Source organism: Centroberyx affinis, unplaced genomic scaffold (assembly GCF_046629955.1).
Source record: "Centroberyx affinis isolate AG114_WGS23_722 - 3 ecotype Tasmania unplaced genomic scaffold, CSIRO-AGI_Caff_v1 ptg001164l_1, whole genome shotgun sequence".
NCBI lineage: Eukaryota > Metazoa > Chordata > Actinopteri > Beryciformes > Berycidae > Centroberyx > Centroberyx affinis.
Genome location: NW_027279695.1, coordinates 33,925 through 58,512, shown reverse-complemented (window position 1 = coordinate 58,512; position 24,588 = coordinate 33,925). Strand labels below are relative to the sequence as shown.

The following is a 24,588-nucleotide window of genomic DNA, read 5'->3' as shown; positions in this document are numbered from 1 at the left end:
AGGTGTAGAGATAATCAGAACAGGACACAGTGGTGTTGTTTCAGTTGGCTGTAAAACCAGTAAGATACCTACTGTGGTCATATGTGAATAGGTAGCTCTGGAAGCCACAGTGACTGGGAAAGCAGATGCGCTTGTGAAGCTGAGACTAGATTTTGACAAAGAAGCAGATCAAGGGGTATACATGTGGATTTACCCACTCCTTCCCCTCTCTTCTTCCTCTCTCTACCTTCGATTCCTTCCCCAGATGGATATCAGCCTGGCAGGTCAGATTCTGGTGCTGGACGAGGCCCACAATATAGAGGACTGTGCAAGGGAGAGTGCCAGCTTCACCTTGGACCAAAACAATCTGCTGATGGCCAGAGACGAGCTGGACGGCATGGTCAACCACAACATCAGACGCTCCAACCACGAGCCACTCAGGGCCTTCTGCTATAGCCTGTTCAAGTCAGTGCCTTAGATATACATGTACTTTATTATGTGTCCTGCATGTGTTAAGGTTACACTGATATTGGGCTTTTGCTTAAAATCTCTCATAGCTTACTATAGTAGACTGAGTTTGATCAATGATTGCAAGCTGTGCTATTGCCATATGACAAAGGTTAGGCCTAGAGTTTGGCCGATACAGGTTTTTGAAGGACAGTACTGATATTTGTGGCTGAAAGCTTTCAGTAGCCAATCATTTTTTTGCTAATATTCAATAGTTTAAGAGTGGTAAATTTGACCAGTTTAATGATTTCGTTACATTAGTCCATGAAATTTAGGTTCAGTATTATTTTGAATTGGGACTAGTTCTGCTTGTGTGTGATGCTTATAAGTATGAACAGAGATTCAGTCGGGATGTGTTTACGTCCCATGGTGCAGCTGGATGCAGGAGAGCCAGGGCCTGCTGTCTGAGCGGGGCTATGAGACTGCCTGTAAAGTCTGGACTGGCAAGGATGTCGTGGGCATCTTCCACAGCCTGGGCATCACTGCTGCCACCTTTGGCATGCTGCAGGTAGACCAACTAGTCAGGCTTTACTTGTAGACTACCCAGCTTTACCACCGTCTTACAAGTTCCACTGTTCAACTGTGTTTTCTGCCATGCTTTGCTTTGCCGTTTAAAGGTGCTATATGTAGCATTAATCAATAAATACACCAGGGAGAGGGAGGGGGGACAGGAAGCGACGGGGGTTCTGGGAAATGTGGTTTTAATTTTGAGAAACGCCAGCACGAACCGTACCACTGGCTTGAGATAGAGGCTACCAATCATCTTGACCGTGGTCTCGTGTGTTTACGGTAATTGTAACAATGTATCACAATCAATTTGACAATGACATATTGATGTTTAAAAATGCTACACGTAGCACCTTTAAATGTTTATATTTGGTTTCAGATGCATGGTGACCATCAACAGCATTGTTTTCTTCTTACGTGGCTTTCCCACTCTCTCTTTCTTCTCTGACAGAAACACTTGGCAGCGGTGTTGGAAAAAGAGGAGCGTACCGGGTTGGTTAATGGTAAAGAGGACACAGTGCAGGTCCCGGTCATCAGCTCAACCACCATCTCCGTTCTCAAAAGCCTCTTCATGGTGCTAGACTTCCTCTACAGGAACAATTGCAGGTCAGAGATGACCCAACAAGTTCGCCTGACCCATTTGACAAGAATGGATGTAAAAATGATAAGTCTCCCCAGTGTTTCAGAGGAACGCTGTGGAATGAGCGGTACCCCTGTCCTGCCCTGTGTGTCCGTAGGTTTGCCGAAGACTACCGGGTGGCCCTGCAGCAGAGCTACACTTGGACCAACCAGATCCAGCCCGACGTCCCCGATGCCCAGGGCTTCTTTGCCCGGCCGCGCCACCGACGACGGCAGAGCACCCGGGTCAAGACCCAGGTCCTGACGCTCAGCTTCTGGTGCCTCAACCCTGCCGTGGTGAGAGGTTAGGCCTGGAAGACACTCTGTGTGGGCCAGATTAATTTACATATATATATATAGAAACAAAGATGAATCTCACTTGGCAGAGTCTGATATAGGGCTGGGCAATATATCGATATTATGTCGATATCGTGATATGAGACTAGATATCGTCTTAGATTTTGGATATCATAATATTGTGATATGGCATAAGTGTTGTCTTTTCCTGGTTTTAAAGGCTGCATTACAGTAAAGTGATGCCATTTTCTGAACTTACCAGACTGTTCTAGCTGTTCTATTATTTGCCTTTACCCACTTAGTCATTATATCCACATTACTGATGATATCAAAAATCTCATTGTGTAAATATTTTGTGAAAGCACCAATAGTCATCCCTACAATATTGTTGCAATATCGATATCGAGGTATTTGGTCAAAAATATTATGATATTTGATTTTGTCCGTATCGCCCAGCCCTAGTCTGATATCAATGTCACCCATAGAGAGCCAAATACTGCTAAGATAAATCAATAAGCGTCACCCGCAACACTGGCCGGTAACTTTTTGAAACTATGCTTCAATAATGCTCTCTTGTAATTTGAAAAATGAAATTGCATAACTGATTGAGCAAGTTTTAAATTAACACGCAGGACCTGATTCTGTACATGAAATAGCATTGAAAACGGGTTGGGTGACGTTTTTATGAAAAGTGTATATTATTTTAGCTGTTTAAAAATTATTCTTTTCAAGTTTGCTAAAGACTTGATTTCAGACACTGTGACTAGACATTTGGGTTGGGGATTGTTGTGTATGTTGCTGTACAGGGCATATCCAATGGAGCCGACTTGACCACACTGAGCCACCGTGGCACCCTCTGTATTGAATATTTCCACGGTGGTATAGTTTTTTTTGTGTCTGCGTCTATCTCCCAGGCCTTCTCTGACTTGAGTGCGTCGGTGCACAGCATCGTGCTGACCTCGGGTACCCTGTCACCCATGGGCTCCTTCTCCTCGGAACTGGGGGTGAAGTTCTCCATCCAGCTGGAGGCCAGCCACGTTATCAACAGGTCCCAGGTCAGTGGGTTTATCCATGTCACTGAGCCTCTGGAAAAACTGCTGCTTACACATTTTGAGGCAGTCTGATAGAAAGCATGATTGTGCAAAGATCATAACTCATATGTAGTGAGTGAGTTATCAAGAATAATGTTATCTGATATCCTTTATTAAAGACTGATAACAATACCAGTATTTTTGTATATAGGCTGCCGATATTGCTGATATTTATCTTTAAATTTGACCATTTTCATGCCAAAAAAATCCTCAACATCCGAAATTTTAAGGGTTTCCTGCAGAACATCTTTGTTGTCGGTGTGGCAAAGCCTCTGAAACAGCATTTAGACCATACTCTACTACTATACCTAAACCCAGACTAGCAGTCGCATAGCACAAGATGTTGTGATATGGTGTGTGTGTTCCCTACAGTGCAAAGTATCATGCTTTTGCATATTTAAACTGCTTACTCCTCGGTAGCAAAGTCCAGTTCATCCTATTCAGACCATACAGTATATAGTCCCCTAAATTATAATCATTACTACTTTATATCTTAAACTTGCGACCCTTCCTCAAATTTGTCACAAGAGCTTCAAATTTCAAATTCCCTGTCCGCAGGTGTGGGTGGGCACTGTGGGTTCAGGGCCCCAGGGCAGAAAGCTGTGTGCCACCTTCCAGCATGCCGAGACCTACGCCTTCCAGGACGAGGTGGGCGCCCTTCTGCTGCACATTTGCCAAGTCGTGGCCAAGGGGGTGCTCTGCTTCCTGCCTTCCTACAAGGTAAATAAGCCACCAAAAACATGAAGCATAGGCCGTGAAATTAGCGGTCGAGTGACATAGAAATGATTTATTTATTGTTCCCCACGATTAAATCAGAGGGGGACTGTGGAGTGGTGTCCATCTGTCCATCACACCTGATGTCTTGGACCCATACCGTGACATTGAACTGCATGAAATTTGGTTCACGTATCCAGCAATCCTTGCTCTACAAATTTCCCTCATTATCCTCAATGTCCACTATATTGGCTCTACCATTTTGAGTTTCTTGAAAAATAGTTTTCGCCCCTAAGGCTTTTTTTTCCCACTTCTTTTACTGATTGGCCCAAGTGGTGACTTCATTTGTGTAATCAACCAATATGGGGTGCCATAAATGCCAAAAATAAAAGAGCAACAGATAATGCGAATAGCCCTACAAAATGCATTTGTATGATGAGACTTCAAACTCTTTCACATTTTTGTAACATATTATATACAGCTGTGGAATATTGTTACTGACTGATGGTGCACTTCTGAAAATAAGAGCCTTTGCCTGTGGTCATATGACATTTATATGCATCAAAATTCACACAAGATAGTGGATGAGATTCTATTCAAGTGCTGGTGGATGCTTCCCTGTTGGTCTATTCATTTTCCACATTTTGCCACTGGGAGGAGTAAGAGACCACACATTGGCGTCAAGGCCAATGCTTGCATGTGTGAAGACATTTAAACATGCAACTTGTTTCATGCAAACAAATGACAGTTTTCAAACCATAGGATGGTTAGCAGTTCCCATTGCTAATAACCAGCTGTGGATGGTGTCATATTGTTACAAGAGATCATTACTAATCAATAGGGCTACTTGTCAACCCTAAGATGCCACCATCCTCTCAGAACTGTATCCTCTTTCAGTTAATGAAGGCGCTTCTAAGAGCCCACTGATAGACACTTTGTCCCCCTTTGTTTGTTATGCATTTTTGTCAATGAATAATTAATTTCCACTCAAGCTCGGTTGTCACATCAACTTACTAAGGGCCAACTGGATTTCATGTATCATTGTGTGTGTGTGTGTCTCCATGTTACACATATTACATTATCTTATGAGTGTAGCTGTAATGAAATAGAAATGGCCAGATAAACCGACTCCTTCGCTTGCCAGCCTCAAGAGCTAGTGTTTGAAGTGGAAGTGGTTTGAATTCACAATGAAATGAAAAACCTATTTATCAATAAATGCCCCAAAAAATTTCAAATTTAGTAGGTTCCCCATGTTCTCATCATGTAAAACCTTCAACTTCACATCGTTTCACAACAAAAAGTGACACGAAAAGTGACATGAAAACCCTGTTTGCGGTTGCGTCCCGGTGGCTGGAATTTATTCATTTTGAAGAATCTGAAATTTATGACAGCTCATGATTATGTACAAAGCAGTTTTGAACAATCCCTTCCTGCGTTATGTCCCACCTCAACATCCTGTTTCAACCAGAAATATGTCGTAATACGGAAGCAAGACACCATTGAATTGTTTCCTTGTGACTTTAAACCGGTCAAGGTCAGTGTGAGAGGATTTTTCATCAAATGATCGCCATCTAGTCGTGAAATTTTCTTTTTGCCTTTTGCGTATTTGTACTTTTTGTGTTTCACTCTTATTTCAGAATGTCACATGCAGTGTGCCTTTGTTTGATTTTTCTGCGAGCCCTGTTTCCTTGGGATCCAGTTACGCACTCAAACAGCTAATGACACTGGCATCCAAACTGTCAAGGAAAGCTAAGCCTCTTCCCTTTGCCGTGCCATTTTCTCATTTTCCCTTTATTTTTGTCAGCCTATGACGCCAGCCAAGGAACAACTGTGAGCTGTGGGATATTTTTTATTATTGATAGCCATGTTGGAGTCTCCTATCTCTCTCTCTGTGCTGATGCATTAATATTTAATCTACAGTCAGCTCTTAAAGATGAGGAGATGAGGGGATATGAAGGGCTGGGGTATTAATTGGAGCCCATGGAGGGCTTGTTGGTGCCGCTGAGTCCCGTCTGCCCCGCGACGCTGTGTGCATGCGTGTGCATTGGTGTGTGCGGGCGTGGGCGTGTGTGTGTGCCCGGCAGAGGGAGAGAGGATAGGTCATCTCCAGACGTCCCTCTTCAGTGTGTCTAGGTGATGGCTATCAGCCCCCCATACACCGCTGGCCCCGCTGCAGACACAGAGAGCAGTGAGGCGAACAGACCAGCAGGGTCAAAGAGGTGTCCCTCAAGGCTGTGTCTGCTGCCCTCCCTCAGTTTTACACACACACACACACACACACCCCACACACATAAACACACTCAGTCGGCTCACCCAGTGGGTTGTGTTGCTTCAAGGAAATAAAAGCTAATACTGTCTGTGTTTCCTGTGGGATGAGGATCATTTTAGTTTAGAGACCCAGATTTGCTTTTCTAGTTGTAGTTTCAGGATCATTTCCATGAGGTTTTGCAGTTTGAGCCTCGCTCTTATTTGTATTTTTGGATCTTCATATATGGATAGTTGTGCTGGAAGATGTAATATGTTTCTTTTGGGTGCAGGAGGGGGGCAGTAAGGCCAGAATAATTCATTTAATTGTATTTACCGTTTTCTAGCTGTAGGCGCAATTTCCCAGCTAAGGCGGGGGTGCACTGCAGCTAATTTAATGTAAAGGAAACTCTGTAGTGTTGGACATTAGCGCACAGCTCAATGGGTTTCCATTGTAAGACACACAGACACACAAAGTATGCCCATAATCATGAACACACACACACACTTTCCCAGAGAGCCCGCACCGGTGCTGTGGTTTTGTAGCACTTCAGCCTCAACAGCCCCCCAGTTAATGCCCATTAAAACCACAGCAGGCCTCGCCGTCTGGTCCCAGCCGCCAGAGGAAGGGACCAACACACCGCAGGAGGGGGACTGATGGTTTATTAAAAAAAAAAAAGTGGGGTTTTGCAGAGGTGAAAAGATGAGGGGGGGGGGGGGAAATACAAGATGCTTTTAAAGGAGATTAAGATAAGGGCCATTAGGGGTTATGTCGCCTCGCTGTCTGTGTGAAGACGCACCCGGCGCTGGCGCCTGGGCTCTGCCGAGCGTGTGTCAAATCAAAGTCAAACTGGACTGCAGGGTGAACACACACTCCAGCACGCACTGTCCTCTGTCCCTCTGGGGTATCTGAAGTACCAATCACCCAGCTCCAGATGCACTGTTATCTCAAAGTGAGTCTTTGTGTGCGTGTGTGTGTGTGTGTGTGTGTGTGCACATATTAGGTTCATGGGTCATTTTGCTCTGTAGCATATCCTTCCTGATTGTGAGAGCTGAGATGATGTTTTATATGAGCCTTTACAGTGGAAACTTCAGGATTACTGCTGTCTCGCTAAGCTGGAGCCTTTCGGGAGGCTCACGGCTTTAGACTTTAAGAAAACATTCTTTTACACAGCAAATGTAACCCCTGCCATCCTCTTATTTGGATATAACCTCCGACCACAGTAGCTATGGAGCATTTCACTGCACCAGTTAACAAGTTGGAGTGAATGACTTGATGTCTGTGAAGCAAAACCCAACGCCCCTGGGCAGCACCTGTCTTTATGGATGGCAAGTGTGGAAAGGTCTCTAGATCAGTGGTGCTCAAGCTGGGGTTCAGGGACCCCCAGGGGTCCTTGAGGGAGTCCCTGAGGGGTCCCCAGCAAAATCAGGATTAGTTTATATCTATATGTAATTCAGTTCACTAGAAATGACCCTGTAGCAACTGATAATGTAATTAAAACATTGCTCTGAATGTGTTGTAAATGTAATAAAATCTGTTATGATGATGGCAATAATAATATTGACTAAAACTATAGTAACTTGTAAGAATAAGAATTAGTCAATATTGTTATTACATCATCAGTTTTTTACAGTCATTAAGTAATATTCGGTAATGTTATTAAATTAACTGAATTTGTTACATTAAGAGGTTTTATTACATATTCAACTAATTTAAAAGGACATTTTATTACATTTTGACAAGTTAATACATTATCCGGCAGTTATCAGTTGTTTCATACTTCAGTTATAGAATGTAGAATAATGAGTATTGGAATCTTATGTTTAAGTATTACTATTATCTCCCTACATGCAGTTTAGACAGTTATACATATTTCCGTACTAAATTAACAAAAGCAAAAATTCTCCTATATGGGTCCATACGACTAAATCTGATCAAATCGGGGTCCCATGGCCTGCCGAGGGTCTATTTGGGGATACATGACATGAAAATGTTTGAGAACCCGTGCTCTAGATCCTCCTCTAAATCCTCTAGGTCTAGATTCAGTTCTAGCGCGCACTTCTCCTTTTGACAGCCTGAGGAGAGAAGAAAGAGAAGTCATATCAGGCAGCGACTGTCTACTTCTGTGGGCAGTAGGCAGTGTTTTTGCAGCGTTGCGTTGTCACCACTGGTGTGGCTGGGAGGTGCAGAGCAGACGACAGGGGAGGAGTGGCAGGCCAGAGGTGGCAGGTGGCTCCTCGCCACCGGCCTTGGCGTGATGGTCGCTGTGATATTTTGTGGCTGAATAATTTACGGCGCAACAACACGTCTCCCCTTGCTACTGCGAAATGTGGCTCCTGGCCGCATGTTTCATTAATGCCATCGCCTCCAAACCCCTTCCATAATTCAGCAGGCGCTAGAGGAGCTGCGATGTGTCGCCACACAGCTCACTGACACCAGGGACACAGGGAAGGAGATAAAGAGAGGCCGGATGTAGAGGAGGTGAAAGATGGGAGAGATGGTAGGGGGGGGGGGAAGAGGGGGAGTGTCAAAGTGCGAGAAAGAGAAGTGTACAGTTCAGTGCTTCTCTGTGGCAGTCTCACCACCCTGTCCCGGTGGGCGAAAAGATCTGGCCCACTTTACCGTGTCACTGGCAGAAGCTGAGCATTGCACCTACCATGCCTAGAAATGACAATGAATTATTCACACTTTGTTGTGCCTTTTACGCCAGCATGCTAAATACTGCTCATTCCATTTGTGTTGCCTGGGTTAGCCTAACTGTGCTGCTCCAAAGTCTCTCACTTAATTCTAGGAGTGCTGCGTCACAAACTGATTGCAAATTGAATAGTTAGCCTCCCTAGCAGGCTGGAGAGCCTGCTTTGGTATCATGAACGTATCATGCACTGTTGTAAAGAGTAAAACCAGCACTTTGAACTCCATTTGTGCACCATTAAATGACAGCCTTTATCCAATGTGGATCTGCATCAGGTCAGACCGTCGTTTAACCCATCCATGAACTGCATACCACTTCATTAATTTCAAGCCAAGTGTATGCAGTTTACTTTCAAGGTACATTTCTAAAGATTGATTGAATTTAATATAAAATACAGCGTTAAAACTATCTGGTTAAAAAAGTTGGATGACTTATTTTCATGGCGGTCCTTAAACTGTTCAGCAGGCAGGCATAAGCGAAAAGTATATTACCCACCATTTATAATATAACCTTTTAGACCTTGACCCCTACATTCCTTTGGTAATTTGAACTATGTCTTGAAATCACAGGTGATCTGATTCTGATATCGGATGTGTAAGTGTATGTATGGTGCATGCATGGTTTTTTTTTTACCCTATTTTGGGTGCTGCTGGGTTGTTCCTGTCATTTGTGCACCTGAGCGTAAGCCGAGCCTGCAGATTGACATTTTACATCGCGCTGCAGCCCACCCCAGTCCGCCAGCCAAACACCAGCCCTGTCAGAGAATGGCCCTAAATTAATCATGAAGGCTCTGCGCTCATCACCCCCCACACACACACACAGACACACACATACATACACAGAGACCAGAGGAATATACACAGAGGAATGTAATAAACACAAAATATTTACTTTCAGTAAGTTCGTTGTTGTCCCCCACAATGAAATCGGGGAAAGAGCTACGGATCAGCCCTGGTCCATCGCAATATCTCGGGCGCCACTGATCGGATTTTGACGAAACTTCGGAAAATGGCGCATGTCATTGCTCCGTTCTGACATTTTCAAAATTAATTCAGGTAATTCAGAAATTACATGAGGTCCACACATAACACTAGTCCAGTCCAAATAGGGCTTAAAGCTTAACTCCAGACATTTTGGACCTGGAACCTATTTTCCCATCTTTTTCCATGCCAGTTGTTTCTGATCAAAATCTTGTCAATTGCTTCACTATAGAGCTGGCTAGTCACATGCTACCGTGGTTCAACAAGTGATTTTCCCCTTGTTAGCCACCTGTCCAACTTCATTCTATTGTTAATTACGGACGATTTGCATCAGATAGGCTTATTGTCTTCTATGGGGTAAAGCACGGCTCCATTATGTGACTGCTATCGTCGACCTCAGATGTTTCAACCTCTGTGGAAAAATAGCTGACCAGTTGATTGAAACTGGCGCTGTGGCTTAAAGCACTATGGAAATGGTGGTCCCTGTTATTTTCTCATACCAATGATTTTTCTCATTTTTCTCAAATTTCAAAATGCAAATCCAATTTAGTTATTAGCTAAATTAGCTAAGTAATTTAATTAAATCCAATTTAGTTACCTTTGCTCCTTGAATTCTCTGGTCGATTGAATGCGTGGAACCATATGGAACCCAGCTATTTTGAAATCTGGGTACTACAAATTAATGGCCAAAACACTTCCAGAACCTTGATGACGTCGGGATTACCACGTGACTTGCCAGTTTATACAGCAATATACGTTTTCCTTGACTGGGTGTGTGGCTCTCCAATACAGTCCTAACGGGCCAATGGACACTCCAAAAATCAACCCCAAAAGCACACAAAATCTGTATTTTTCAACATATTGATTGCTCGCTCTGTTGAAAGTGGTGAGTTATGCTTTAAGATGATAACTATGGTAATAGTTAAAGGAAAATTGCACCCTGGGATACTCTTACACTGTTACATATTATCAATCTGTGATGTTCAATGCACTCCATTATATTTAGCAATTTTTAGTTATTTTGTAATAAAGTGTTTTAATTTACTTTTATGTTGTGTCCAGTTTCCCCTCAACCTGCCTTGTCTATTTCTACTTGAGTTAGTGATTTCCCATATTTCCCAGAATGATTTTTGACATCCCCCAGAGAACTTGCCTGGACTTGTTGTAACCAGCTGATGGTTTTACATGTAGGTGGAGAGAGTAATAGCGATAGCTTTTGGCAAGAGAGCAAGAGTTCCCAGTCCAGCAAAGTGAAAGTCATGTCCCTTATTCAGCACACGTCATGTGGCTGCATTGCATTCTGGTCTGTTGAGACTACTGTTGGTGGAGTAGTTGGTATCTCTTCCCATTCTATGATGGATTTCTCCTAGTATGACTGCTGAACATTGGTGCAAAATGGTGGCTCTAGAAAGAAACACTTTCTCTTCAATTCTGAAGGACTGACACCAAAACCTGACATTTACCAGTGATGTTTTAGATTGTTGGAAATATTTCTCCTTTTAAAACATACACATTGTCTATGTTTTCCCAGTTATCCACTAGAATAAGATCATAATACATCGGCAAACAACAAAGTAGACCCAGGAATGAAAGGTACATCGCCAATAGCTGTTTTTAATTGTGTTAAAGTGTTTTAGGGTGGATTTTTCCTTTAATAGTTTAATAGTCTAGGTGGCTGCCCTCCTGCTGCCGGCTCCACTGGCTCTGAATCAGACCCTGTTCTGTCAAGATGAAGGATACGGAAACCGTGTCCGTAATTAAATGGCTCCGTCTCAGGCAAACTCCCAGCGATGTTTACTCGTAGGGTCCTTGAGATACAAGCATTAGCGACCATTACCCCCAGCGACCCAACTGGTAACATAGAGTGGCACTGGATTGTGTTTCACCCCCCGCTGTTATAAGGCTTTACAAATTACAGCTCGGGGAATATAAACAACTTTGCACAAGGACTCTTTGTGCTTGCATGTGTCCCTGTCTTTTAAGGGCTCTGTCGTTTTTATTATCAGGTTACGCTTGGGTTATTATCGGCTTACCCATCATTCCAAGACAGAAATTAATAATGTCGGCTGCAAGACACCGATCCAAGATGCTGACTTCGCTGACCCCTTCCCATCAATTTTATCAGTAAGAGCAACTTGCCTCCAGCCTCTTCTCCTTGTGGAATCAGCTTCTTTCCGAGTGCAGCCTGGCAGATAATGGCTGTTTTGTTTAGTGGCAGATCTACCTAAAGTACATAACATGAATTATTCATCCCCCGGTCGAGATTGGACTGGAAAGCAATTGCGGGACAAACAGTTTGCCGAGTTGGAGGCGCATGTAAGGGGGGGTCCTTGTCGATGTAACGCTGCATCTTTAGTGAATGTGTCATGTTTTATTGATGTAAACTTCCTGGCCCCGCTTGCTGTAGGAGGCACCGACCTGATGAAATCTGCCTCATGCTTCATTTCACAATTGTGAAGCAGTCACACTGGCATGCAAGAAACTATCAACGCTCTAGTACAGTCTCATTTCCCTATCTGCCTCTATTGTTTTCCTCTGCGCTGCACATACCCTGCAGATTAAATTTCTGTTCAGAACCGTGTGCTGGTGTTTTCGTCGAGTACTTGACTTGGCTGTTGTTTCTGCAGGTAAACAGGATAGGTTCACACTTGGGGACAAGGCCTTAGTGAATACTCCCTTCCCTCCTCCCATTCGATAGGCCTAGCCGCTTCTGGCTCAGGCCTTACAGCATGACACCACTAGCCTGTTGTGAGAAGTTTTCTGCTGACTACAAGAAGAACTTCTACTTGACCCTTCTAACACATTTCCAATTCAGTGAAGATGCTCTTTGATTGTGAAGCCATGCTTATTCAAGGATAAAATCCGCACAGTACAGACATGAGTAGGGCTGTGCTAGGGAGAGGGCTTTTAGATCAATGTTCCTCCCCTGAGAGTCGCTGACTTTTTGCACTAACAATAGTGCAGCAACAGTGATTTTATTACAGAGGGGGTTTAAATGCATCAACTTTCTGCCAAGTGTAGGAATGGAAAGAAATCCAAGCTACATGAGGACAGAGGGGCACATGATGAGTGGCTGAATGCCTCCTTTTCTGTGCTGCAAACTTTAAGTTTGGGACTTTGAGCATGTCATACAGTGTAAGGATACCAAGCCTGTCAGGGCAGCAGTCCTGAGAAGGTCAAATTCTACCAGCTTTGAAAATGGATTTCATGATTTCAAAAGATGGAAACCTGTTGCTTTTGTCGTTTGGGAGTCAGCTGCATTTAGCCAACTGTTAAACCTGCCTGTGCTATTTGTTTCTCAGACTCCAGTGTGAGCTTCCTTCAATGTAACTAGACTTTATAGTCCCTGTTGCAGTCTGAGCTCCCTGTGACCAAAATTATTAACACAGGCTCAACAATAAGGCAGAGCTACTTGTTGCTGCTGACTAAACAGCTTCTTCTGCTCAAATTCTAATATTCAAAAATATTTTCATTAAATATCTCGGTAGTGATCTTCACATAATTGCTTCACAGTGGGATGATAGGCTGCACATGCTCTCTGAAATTGAGACAGTGTTCAAAGAAACACCTTTTGTTTCCTGTCCCTGGTGAGGTGCTGTATGCTCTGGTGCCTCCAGACTGCTTACTTAGACCACAAGACAAGAATGTAGTTGTTTTATTTGTCATCATGTTATCAGAAATCTCTCATTGCAAACAAGATTAGATTTAAGCAGAAGTTGTAACCTAACCTGTATGACAAAGGTTAGGCCTAGGGGTCAACTGATAGAATTTTTGAAGGCCAATACCAATGTTTTTGAATTATAGCTTCCAATAGCTGATATTAGCCGATATTTTGTGCTTTACATCTTTACATTTTACCATTTTCATTCCCTCCAGATTTTTACTGTTGGCATGGTGGTAACAGCATGTACACCATGGGACTCTGCATTGAAACCCAAGTTGATGATGATACTAATCATCAACATCTGCATGCATAATTATGTGAAATCTGATCCAAATGTCACATTAGTTTCAATTCAGGTTAGTTTCAATTCAGGTCTTCCCATAGACAACCAGTGTAGTATTGATAAATTCTACAATAAATATGTGATAAATCAAACTGCATCATATCCATCATATTGGAGGCAGACGACACCGACTGACCGATTTTTCATATAAGGCCAATATCAGCCCCATATATCAGTCTAACTCTAGTTGGACCTACATTTAATACCAAATGTGTTAATAAATAAATGAAACCGTTTTCATTTCTGGTTTAAAATTTTAATTTTAATTTTGATGCTGATTAGCTACTTTGTGGCTTTATTATCTCAATGGATATTGCTTGTGTTGTACTGCATTTGTTTGCAGTTTCTGCTCTCTTCATCCTCTCAATTTCTATAGATAGTTGGACATCTATGTTTATGATTTATCCTTCATGATTTGCTCAGATGCTGGACAAGCTGCGAGATCGCTGGACCAACACCGGCCTCTGGGAGAAGCTAGAGGAACGGAAGACCGTGATCACAGAGCCCCGCGGTGGAGCGAAGGGGGATTTTGACGAGCTGCTGCAGACTTACTATGATGCCATCAGACACTGTGGGGAAAGAGGTGAGACTCAGACTGGTATAGATCCTCACACTGGCCTCAGGACTAGCTAGTGGCTTTGCCCCAGGCCTATCACACTGGACAGCCAGTGTGGTGATTTGATGGTGATATAAACTAAAACTTAAGTTATCTTTACTACAACTGCAGCTTAAGATACAACAGCACTGTGCTAGTACTTCTTCTGCAGTGCACAACAGTAGTCATTTACTAAAACATAAAGGATGTTTTCTTAACATGTAATAACATTTCTTAACATGTTATAAAAATATAGCATCTAAAGTTATCTCACGCTATGAGCCCCAATGCAAACACTGTGCTATCGTAACAGATTTACAGTACACTTATTGTGAAGATGCTTCCACATCGGGAGGTTTTATTTTCAGATCAAGCAGAGTGTCAAGCATGCAGCGATAAGACTGGAAATAGGGCCATTTTACCTCCTAAATAAACACCTAAAATTTGTCACTTAGCTACCAGATCTCCGATTCTATAACCTTTAGGAACAGTTGTACCACTTGCTATCGAATAAAATGTGCTTTTTCATTTTGGGAAAAGCTACAGTGTGTTTTCTTCTATTTTCATTTTGGAACTTTGTGTTAAACAAAAAATTATCTGCAATGTGTGTTTGTCAATATGGGTTTTATTTAGAAAATTCCAGGTATCATATTTTTTATTTTGACTGGCTTGACACAGATCAAGCACGCTTGTTGTACCCCTGTAGTAAGCCAAGTTGATCATACTACCTTAGTACTAGATTCCCACGCTTTGCTATACTTTAGTCTTTACTTTGAAGGCTTGCTTGAAGGCTTTGTCATCCACAGACCTGCTGCGTGCATCAGCCATTTTCAACATACCGACAAGAAGTGAGGGATCTGATGATGAATCGACAATGGGAAACATTAATCGATGATTTGACATCGATAATGACGATAATGTTGAATAGTCGTTGCAGCCCTACTGTAAATTTCAAATTTCATTGTTGTAGATGGAGCACTGCTGATGGCTGTCTGCAGAGGGAAAGTGAGTGAAGGACTGGACTTCACAGATGACAACGCCAGGGCAGTGGTCACCATCGGCATTCCCTTCCCAAACATCAAAGATCTCCAGGTAAGAAGAATTAATATGGCCTGAGGCATTCTAGAGTTATTTTGTGAACAAGTGTTGTAATTTACCTTATTGTTGCACCCATTTTCCTTCAACCTGTCTCATCGACTTCTATTACAGTTAGTGATTTCCTACATTTCCCAGAATGCCTTTCAACAACCCCCAGAGAATGTGCCTGAGCATGCCTGAGCATTTCAGCAAATTTGTATTCACATTTTGAAATCAAAGCCCCTGTGCTTTTTAGATATTAAACATTGTATCGGTATCAAAGTAAAAATTCTGGTATCGTGACAACACTAATGTCCAAGATGTGTCTGTAGAATGTCTACTTCTTCATTTTTGGCCCAGGTTCCTGTGCTTTGGATAGCATCAACACAAAAAGTTCATCACACACACATACACACACACCAGACAAGCACATCCCTTTTTGGTGATCCGTGAAAAAAAATCCCAGAGCGATTGTGCTGTGTCTGCCCCGTCCTTAGCAGATAAAGCTGACCTTTAAGTTCTGCCTCCCCTTCCCTCCACCTCTGCTCCCCTTCACTCCTCCTTACCTTCCTGTCAGAGCACGATGAAGCTTTCACTAACCTGTTCTGTCAGTGTGGGAAGATGTGTGGGTGATTGACGCTTCCCAGACCCTTTCACCTTAGCCAAAGCTGTCAGTTTCAGCTCTGTCGGCTCTAGGGGGGGGAGTGCTGTACCTTTTTTTTTTTTTTTTTTTTTTTTTTTAATTTTCCTTTTTTTTTTTTCTTTTTTTTTTTAACACTTCTCTTCCACTGGAGGTGGATGGTCTACATCATGCTACACAGAAGGCCTGTTTGGGGCCTTGGTATATAGGGTTTGGCCAATATGGGATGCAGGCATTTTTGGATTGAAACATGATATTTTGTGCCAATGTACTCAGTGTCTTTAAATTGGACTATTTTCAAGAAAATCCAAGCATTTCCAAGGACTCACTGTTTCCCTCAGATTTTTTTTTCTTCACACGGTGGAAAAGCCTCTGAAGCAATATTTAGACCATCATGGTACACTAAAACTCTCTGGGTTGCCAGCTCCTTAAAAATTTCAATTCGGTCATTATCCGCTCAACCTCGTGTTGGTTGAAACACACAGCTAGCACTGCTCCGTATCAGCCGTCTCCAAAAGAACTAACGTGGCCAGGCCCTGGTTCTTCAGAGTTCCAAAAAGGGCAAATAATGACCATAAAATGACTCCAAACAGCTTGTGCAGCATAAACAATAAGTGTTCTGAAACCAAACAATTACACAGTTGGTCCAAAAGTCCAATATTTAGGCCTTTAAATAAAAACTTCTCTAATTAAAACTCAAATTTAGACCCAGGATGATGATGATGAAAATAATAAATATAATAATTGCATTCATACTTGTGAAGAATCTGATCAAAATGTCAAATGCATTAGAATCAATTCAGGTTAAGGCCTTCCCATAAACAACCAGTATAGTATTTATCAATTAACAATAAATGTGTAATCATATCCATCATATCACAGGTGGACGACACTGATTTTTAATAAAAGGCCAGTATCGGCCCCATATATCGTATGAACATATTCGCCCTGCTGGCATCAGCTTTGTAAAATGTGGCCCCTGTCTGTTTTTTTAGCCCATGAGATAAGGGGATGGGGGCAGAGGACCAGAGGGAGAACTGAGGAAGCCAAACCTAGGCGGGGCCAAGGTGGACTTGGCCAAGCGTGAAGACACCGTGCATTCTAAATGCCATGTTCGGTGCTCGGCGACAACAATATTTGTTCGTTTGCTACCTGTGCTCAGCTCCTTAGAGAGCCTGCCTCCTCCTGCCACATCTTGTCATAATTGTGGCGGCTGTAGGATCAGGTGGGTGAGGGTGATGGCGGCGACTAGTGACACTGTGACTTTGCAGTTTGACTTCTTCTGAAGGTCACACCAAAATCCCCATGGTTCTCTCAATTCCCCTTCCACTTTTTGGTACCAGATTTTAGCAGACAATGTATTTATTAGGGTTAGACCGATATACAAGTTCTCTGATATTGGCATTTAAAAAAAAAAAAAAAAAAAAAAAAAAAAAATCAGATAGTGGCCAGTCAGTGTCGTCCACCTCTGATATGATGTAGGTGTCTCCCTGACCACAGCTAGTCAATATATTTTTTTTATCATTATTATCATTTTTATATGAGATGGCTGACCAGATCATTACAGTATGCTGTGGGAGGATTTTCCTCTATGGCAGAGTTTTAGTGTCCCACGATGGTCTCAGTGCTGTTTCAGAGGCTTTTACACCCTCTCAAGAATAAAACTTTCAAGAACTCAATAATTATTTTTTGGCTGTGAAACTGGTCAAATTTAAATGTATTGAATATCGGCACAAAATATCAGCTATCGACAGCTTCAATCCCAAAATATCAGCATGGATCGATACTGGCATCAGTCTTCCAAAAACTGCTAATTTGCCAATTATGTGTGGGTCACAATTCATAATGTGAATGAAAACTCGCTTCTCAAATAAGACCTCATGGACCATCCTTCTAAATTCTAGTGTCTATTTCCTCATCCTTTTCTTTTCACCGTCCCTTCGTTGCAGCTTTTTCCCTCCACTAGATAAAACCACATCTCTGTAGTTTTGCCGGTCCAGCCCGTCGCTCCCTCCCCCCCCTCTCCATTTATCTTCTCCTCCTATCTCCTCCGCTGTCAAGGACGGAGGCTGTGTGGCCCCCAGAGGAGCCCTCCGGGGGTGTAAAGGTCTGTGAGCTGACCCCATTAGACCGCTGAGGGGATGGGGACACTGACACTAATGACTGTCAAACTCATGCAGCCAGGCCTGACAGCATGCTAAAACAGCACAGGTACCGCTGCAGTACGCCATCAGAGAGATGGCAGATAGAAACCCACGTTAAAGGAAAAACCCACCCTCGGATGCTCCTACGCTGTTAGATAACATCAGTTTGTGGTGTTCAGTCATGGATTCCAGTGTTGTCATTTACTTTTTTGGCGTCCCCACTTTCCCTCCACCAGCCTTCGACCTTCGACAGCCCCGGTGATTTTTTTTTTTCCAGTTTTGCTCAGAGGTTAGACTTTGCTTCGGCTCACCTCTTAGCTAGCTAGGCAACCTAGTTCAAAAACATTGGGGCATGTGTATGATTGTGGCCGCACCCCTTACTCAAAACATAACATGTTTCCGCTGCATTGCATTACGGACTATTGAGATTTCTGTCGGTGAAGAAATTGGTATCTCTGCCTCTTCTACGATTGATTTCACCCTGTTTGACTGCTGAACATTGGTGCAAAATGGCTGCTCTAGAAAGAAGCCCTTGCTCTTGGACTTTGGGGACTGACTGATAGCTGAAAAATATCTTGGAAATATCTTGATGTAACGTTGGCCAGTTATCCACAGAAAAAAGAACAATACACTACCAAACAAACAAAATGGGCCAAGAAATTCAAGGTAAACAATCACCAATAGCTGCTTTTTAACAAATTTGATGCAAAAATGTAACAAACTGTTACTTTAACGCACGCATACACCCACATGCACACTCTGTATTAAACGCACGCACACGTTATCATATTCACACCACGTCTCACACATTGAGTCACACATACATGGGTGACATATATTTCCCCTCTGTCACTTACATGCACCAGAGCCAACACGCGCACATTCTCTCAAGAGCACATATGGACCCAGACACATGAACTCGCTCGCTCTGTGCCACACTCAAGACAGCACCCCATTGCTAGGATAAGAAGCGTAAGCTCAGCCTCTCTCCATTTTTTTAAAAGACTCCCGCACCCTAGATGCCTGCTCGGCCCGCATTCCCAGACAGGCATAACTCTTCGACCGCACGGCCTAAGCACATGGCATGGCATTTTACTGGCCTGTTGTGTTATTGTGACAAAGATCAAAGGTTGAACTTGAAAAGTCCTCCGCAGCGAAAGCTCCGCCAAAGCCGCTCTTATATATATGTCGAGTTTTTCCAGCGGCATGTTTTACAGTGAGCAGCCAGGTCTTGCGTGAGTGAGCGAAACAATCAGTGGCTTTAACAGGCAATAAAAAGACACTTAACAGCTGATAAGGCATCTCTCTCAGCCTAATGACGGGCTCAACCAACCTTTTAAGACACCCAAACAACTTTTGTCTCTCTGCCGCCAACGTTTTATATAAGACGAGCAGTGAGAGAGTTTTCGGGTCCGAGGTTGGCGAGTGTGTGTGTGTGAAACGGATGGCTTAAGAGGGGTTGGGAGGAATGTGGAGGAGTTCATGGGAATCGCGAAGAAGACGGGACGACGGACGCTGGGGATGCACAGCTGGATCGGCCCGCGATCCAAATGGGCAAACATTCGCTCTAAATATATATATTTATATTGCAATATTCCTTTCTAATAATAAAAATAATAAAATGATATAATTAGTCACGCCTAAACCTATTTCTGGAAAAAATCGAGGACTGTCTTTTTTTATTATTTTCATTTTTGAGTGAATTATTCCTATAGCACTTGTTCAGCAATGCCTCGCATATCCTTTATGAAAAGGGAAAACAGACTGTCGGCCAAAAAAGGGGAGATGCTCTTCCTTGAAATAATCTACCGTCGATGCTTAATTGTAAGACATAGTGTCCAGGCCTGAGCTATTGCTTTGGTCGAAGGCTCTGTGAAATGTGAATAAATCATTAGGCGTAACTTTGGCCTTTGCTGCCTGATATTATTTTCAGATTTCTCGGCACAGTTTTCGTTCACAGGCTATAGACTTCATGTTTTGTAGCCAGACCTTGTGTCACGTTGCAAATGTCTATTTTGAAGAAAGAAATAAGCAACAGCTTTTTATTTGGCCTTTGCATGCCTATTCTTATTTTCAGGCCTGTCGGAACAGTTAGGAGGCCTATAATACATACAACCAGGCCTACAATGAGCCTATTAATTTGTCTTGCCTTTTATTCTAGGCTCTATCAGCCAGCTTTATTCACTATTTATTTATGGTTAATGTAGCCTGTTTGTTACGTTTAATTTATGTCCTGTTATGTTCCGGAAATTGAAATTAGGCCAGTCTTTTCATGTGATAGCCTATGTGAAGAATGAATGGTCTGTTATGCTGAGCAATCGCCCATCCTATCAGCCTGCTCAAAAACATGTTTTTTCAATACAGTCTACATTTTTGGGTCCCTAAAATAAATTTTGAGTCATTTTGAAATAAAGGCTAATTGTTTGTCAGCCTACAAGACGTCAGTCTACAAGACGCCTGTTAAACAGTTGTCAATTCATTATTTGTTTTTGCTTCAGGACTTCATATTTCTTTGGGCTACTTGATTATTAAAACGTCTGCGATATCAACCGAGGGCAAAGCTGCGGGGGCTGGAATGGTGCAGCCGGACAGTGTGCAGTTGATTTGAAACAAACTAAATATAATAAGTTTTAGTCTACTTCTAAATATTTTGTAGCCTGTATTAGCCTAAAGATGAAAATTTGTCTCCAGTAATCTACAAAATAGAACGTTTGTTGACTGAAACGCAATTAAAATCAGTGCAGAACCTTTTTTTCCATAGGTTACAGATAATTTATAAAAGGCAACAATATTCAACAATGAGGCTCTTTATCAATGTTTCTGTTCTGTTTAATAGAACGGAATAGAAGCATTAAGTCTACTAAAATTCTACTGCTGTAGGCCTAGTACTGCTACCCCCCCCATCACCTGTCCCCTCCAACACACACACACACACACACGCCAAAGGGAAACAAAACGTTATCGGCGGGGTATCGGCAGATACGCCTGGCAGAATATCGGAAATCGGTATCGGCTCCAAAGATCCAGATCAGTGCGTCCCTAATGGATGCTCCAGGCACATCCAAGAAGGTTGCCCATATGGCATTATCACTAGCCACTGAAGGAATGCTATATCATACATGAACACTACCTGCACTCTCCTTGACAGTGCCTGATACCAGCATTGGAAATCGCCTAAATCCAAATTATGGTTTGCCGATGCACATTCATCCCTTTATTTCCCTTTGGAAACGAAATGTAGACATTTTCCCATGATGCATCACAATGCGATGCTAATGGCGAGAGCAGAGGCAAGCATCAGCTTTAGCATATGGTAGCGCTGCTTAATCAGAATAAAAATAAAAAGCATTGCCATTGTAAAAATATATGGCAAAATGTAAAATGAAGCCTCTTGATTTCACTAATCAATAATGTAGCAAATTAGCAGTTCAGTTTTTAATTGGATTACAGAACTGTATGAGTTCTATATGTCCTGTGTGTTTGGTCTCGGTGTGAGCTGATCCATGAGCATGTTGGGACGAGGTGCGCTGGTCCGATGCCCTTGTGAGTATGTGTGCACACATGGACGTTGTCTAAGGACGAGCCACTCAGCTGTCAGCCCGGCCACATGAGGCAGATGAGGCGCTCAGCAATCTCAGTGACAGGCACAAGATGTCCCGGACTGCCAGGGGCGTGCACACTGACACTGACGCACACACACATACGCACACACACACACACACCCCGTCTCAAATGTATCTCAAACAGATGCGCTCAGCTGCGAATCATGCCTAGTGGTCAAATATATGTTTTTAGGGATGAACAGGTAGCTGTAGAGGACAAGGCCAAAGCAAGCGAGTGATCTCTTGACATTTTAACTAATCCCTTCAAGCTTGTGGTTTCTTGCACATTTAGGAGATTCGCTAGCAGCCAGAATTGGCTTTTTCACATATGCAACCTGTCATGTCAGATTCAACGCTGACATAGTACAGACCAGGGACGCAACGGGTCGGACGCTGAAATGGACTGTGATTGGATTTAGATGACACCACCGGCTCGAGGCTACCAGCCTTCCTGCTCAAGCTGTGGTTTCGGAAGTGGATTCTTTAACCGCTCTGGTGTCTCATAGACTGGCAAACATCTCACCACGGAGCCGCCAGCCTTTGCGAGAGTTCCCATGGCATGGTTATAAAATTTGTCTCCAAAAGAGAGCCTGCACTACTCTCACAGATGCAGCCCTTAATTTAAAGTCTTTTCACAAGCCCAGACCTACACTATACAAATTGTAAAAAAAAAAAAAAAATCAAACACTCTTTCTATATCAGTGGGAATGTTTTTTCGTGGGGGCAGGTGTGGCAAAGTTGTTTGCCTGCTTCTTAGGTGAGGTGTGATTAGTCATAGTCCAACTTTGGGGCGACATTTAGGATTGTCTGTGACTGGGCTTGTTTGTGTTTATGTACACAAGCCCGGACAGGCCGCAGTGGCATTGCGTGATGCGCCTCGTCTCCCCCTGTGACAGAAAGCGTAGGGGGACAGGCTGTACCTGCCGCGGCCCTGTGTGTTTGGTGGCTCTGGGCGAGCACACGGTACCTGTCAGAAGCAGTTAGAGCCCCGCTCGCCAGCCCGCCCCGCATGGCAGCCCGTCAGACGCCAGCTGAACTTTTCACTTGTCAATTCGGAAAGGTTAGCGCTAAAATCAGCAGCGACAGATGCAAATGGATGGATGCTTTCCTGGCATTTTTGTGCAGCGGTGGCTCGTGTTGACGAGACCACCTCGTCTGCCCCCCCCCTCCTACCTCTCCTCTCCTCTGTCATGGCCTCTCTTTAGCCCCTCTGCTCCCCTTTCACAACACATCTGTCTGTGGGGGCAGGCAATACCCAACCTCTTCAGGCCCTGAGTGGTATTGGCTGGGGGTTGGCTTTGCCCCATATCCCTCGCCCCCTTACCTTCCCACTCCAGAGCCCCGATTAATCCAATTAGTTCCCCATCAATAGCCATGCATGAAACCGCCTCGCCCAGGTGCTGCCCCACAGCTGTGGTTATTGTTTGCTAGAGCAGGTTTTTAGTTTAGTGTGTTAGGTAGCTGTTGTCCAAGTGGCTTCATGCCAAACCTCTCTGAGATACATTTTTTTTTTATTCTTTTACATTTTTGCTTATTTGTAGATTGTAGAAATTTGTGTTTTTTAGTCATAGAACAAAAAAATGAAAGAGCTCTTAGATGACATTACTATTGAGCAAAACAGCATAGCAGCATTCATGATGTTTAAAATGATATCTTGTGGTGCTTGTCCTTCTCATCCTTTGTGTTTGAAAGACACCTTTTCCGGTCTCTCCTTTATTGTGTTTTCTCTTTGTTGTTACGCCACAATAATATGACACAGCATACTGAATCATCCCGTAATATCTTGGCCCGGTGTTTCAGGTGGAACTGAAGATGAAGTACAACGACCAGCACTGCAAAACCCGAGGTCTCCTCCCAGGCAACCGCTGGTACGAGATCCAGGCCTACCGAGCTCTGAACCAGGCCCTGGGGAGGTACGTTTGCCCTCCTCATCCAGCTTTTCATTCAAGGCTTGCTCTTCCGCTGTCTCTCTTTCATATCTTAATATTAAAAAATACATTTTGCAGGTGTATCCGCCACAAGAATGACTGGGGGGCTCTCATTCTAGTGGATGACCGTTTTAGGAATAATCCTAATAAGTACATCACAGGTACTCAAACTCTTTACAGTGTATGAACAAAGGCTGGCTTTATCTGTCCAATTGCAAAGCCTCACAGCTTGGACACTAGATGGCAATGGTTGTCCATTATAAGATATAAGGCTTTTTTTTTTTTTTTTTTTTTTTTTTTTTTTTAAAGCTGTATTAGGGTTAGGGTTTGTGTTTCTGTACATGTAGGCAGTTTGTGTTTTTGTATAGTAACTGCTCAACTTTAGAATTTATTAATGATTTAATAACGAATTATCAAAGTAGAATTTATTGCAGGGATGAAATCATGTGTATGTGGTGGCGTTTGTAACTGATGCGTCTCTGTGCATCTCAGGTCTGTCCAAGTGGGTTCGCCAGCTTGTCCAGCATCACGACACCTTCGGCAACGCCATGCAGTCTCTGGTGGCGTTCTCTGAGTTACAGCAGAGCGCGGAGGTGACCCATGCAGGCGGCAAGACCCTCACCAGTGCCATCTCACCCCCGGCCAGTCACTTACCAAAAACTACAGAGGAGCAGAGTCCTCCCCAGGCTTCAGCGCCCCCAACACCCCAGTCACTTGTCAAACAGCCTGAAGTTGGTCATCGGGGCACAAGCTCCTTGGCGCCCGCCGTTGTTTCCGTTACACCTGAGAGAGTTGAACAAAACGGAAAAACAGGTGAGCTGAATTCACGGGTGACGTAAATGGAAGAGCACTTAGCGCCTTGAGTGATCATGGTGTTTCTGTAAGGTCCACCGTACAGTGGCTGCTTGTCTTGTTTGACCCATCTCTCCCGCTCCACTCCCAAAAATGTAATTATCGACTTTATT

The 24,588-nt window shown here is 43.3% G+C and overlaps 1 protein-coding gene across 1 annotated transcript in view; it reads left to right on the top strand.

Moving 5' to 3' along the window:
- Positions 1-24,588, top strand: part of brip1 (BRCA1 interacting helicase 1) — a 42,013-nt gene that overhangs the window by 14,015 nt on the left and 3,410 nt on the right. Inside the window, exons 10-20 of the mRNA XM_071524189.1 lie at positions 245-444; positions 862-994; positions 1,445-1,599; positions 1,731-1,908; positions 2,823-2,963; positions 3,558-3,719; positions 14,061-14,220; positions 15,203-15,324; positions 23,496-23,608; positions 23,702-23,784; positions 24,116-24,436. Of these exons, the coding sequence (XP_071380290.1) occupies positions 245-444; positions 862-994; positions 1,445-1,599; positions 1,731-1,908; positions 2,823-2,963; positions 3,558-3,719; positions 14,061-14,220; positions 15,203-15,324; positions 23,496-23,608; positions 23,702-23,784; positions 24,116-24,436 (1,768 nt within the window). The remainder of the gene's footprint in view (positions 1-244; positions 445-861; positions 995-1,444; positions 1,600-1,730; positions 1,909-2,822; positions 2,964-3,557; positions 3,720-14,060; positions 14,221-15,202; positions 15,325-23,495; positions 23,609-23,701; positions 23,785-24,115; positions 24,437-24,588) is intronic.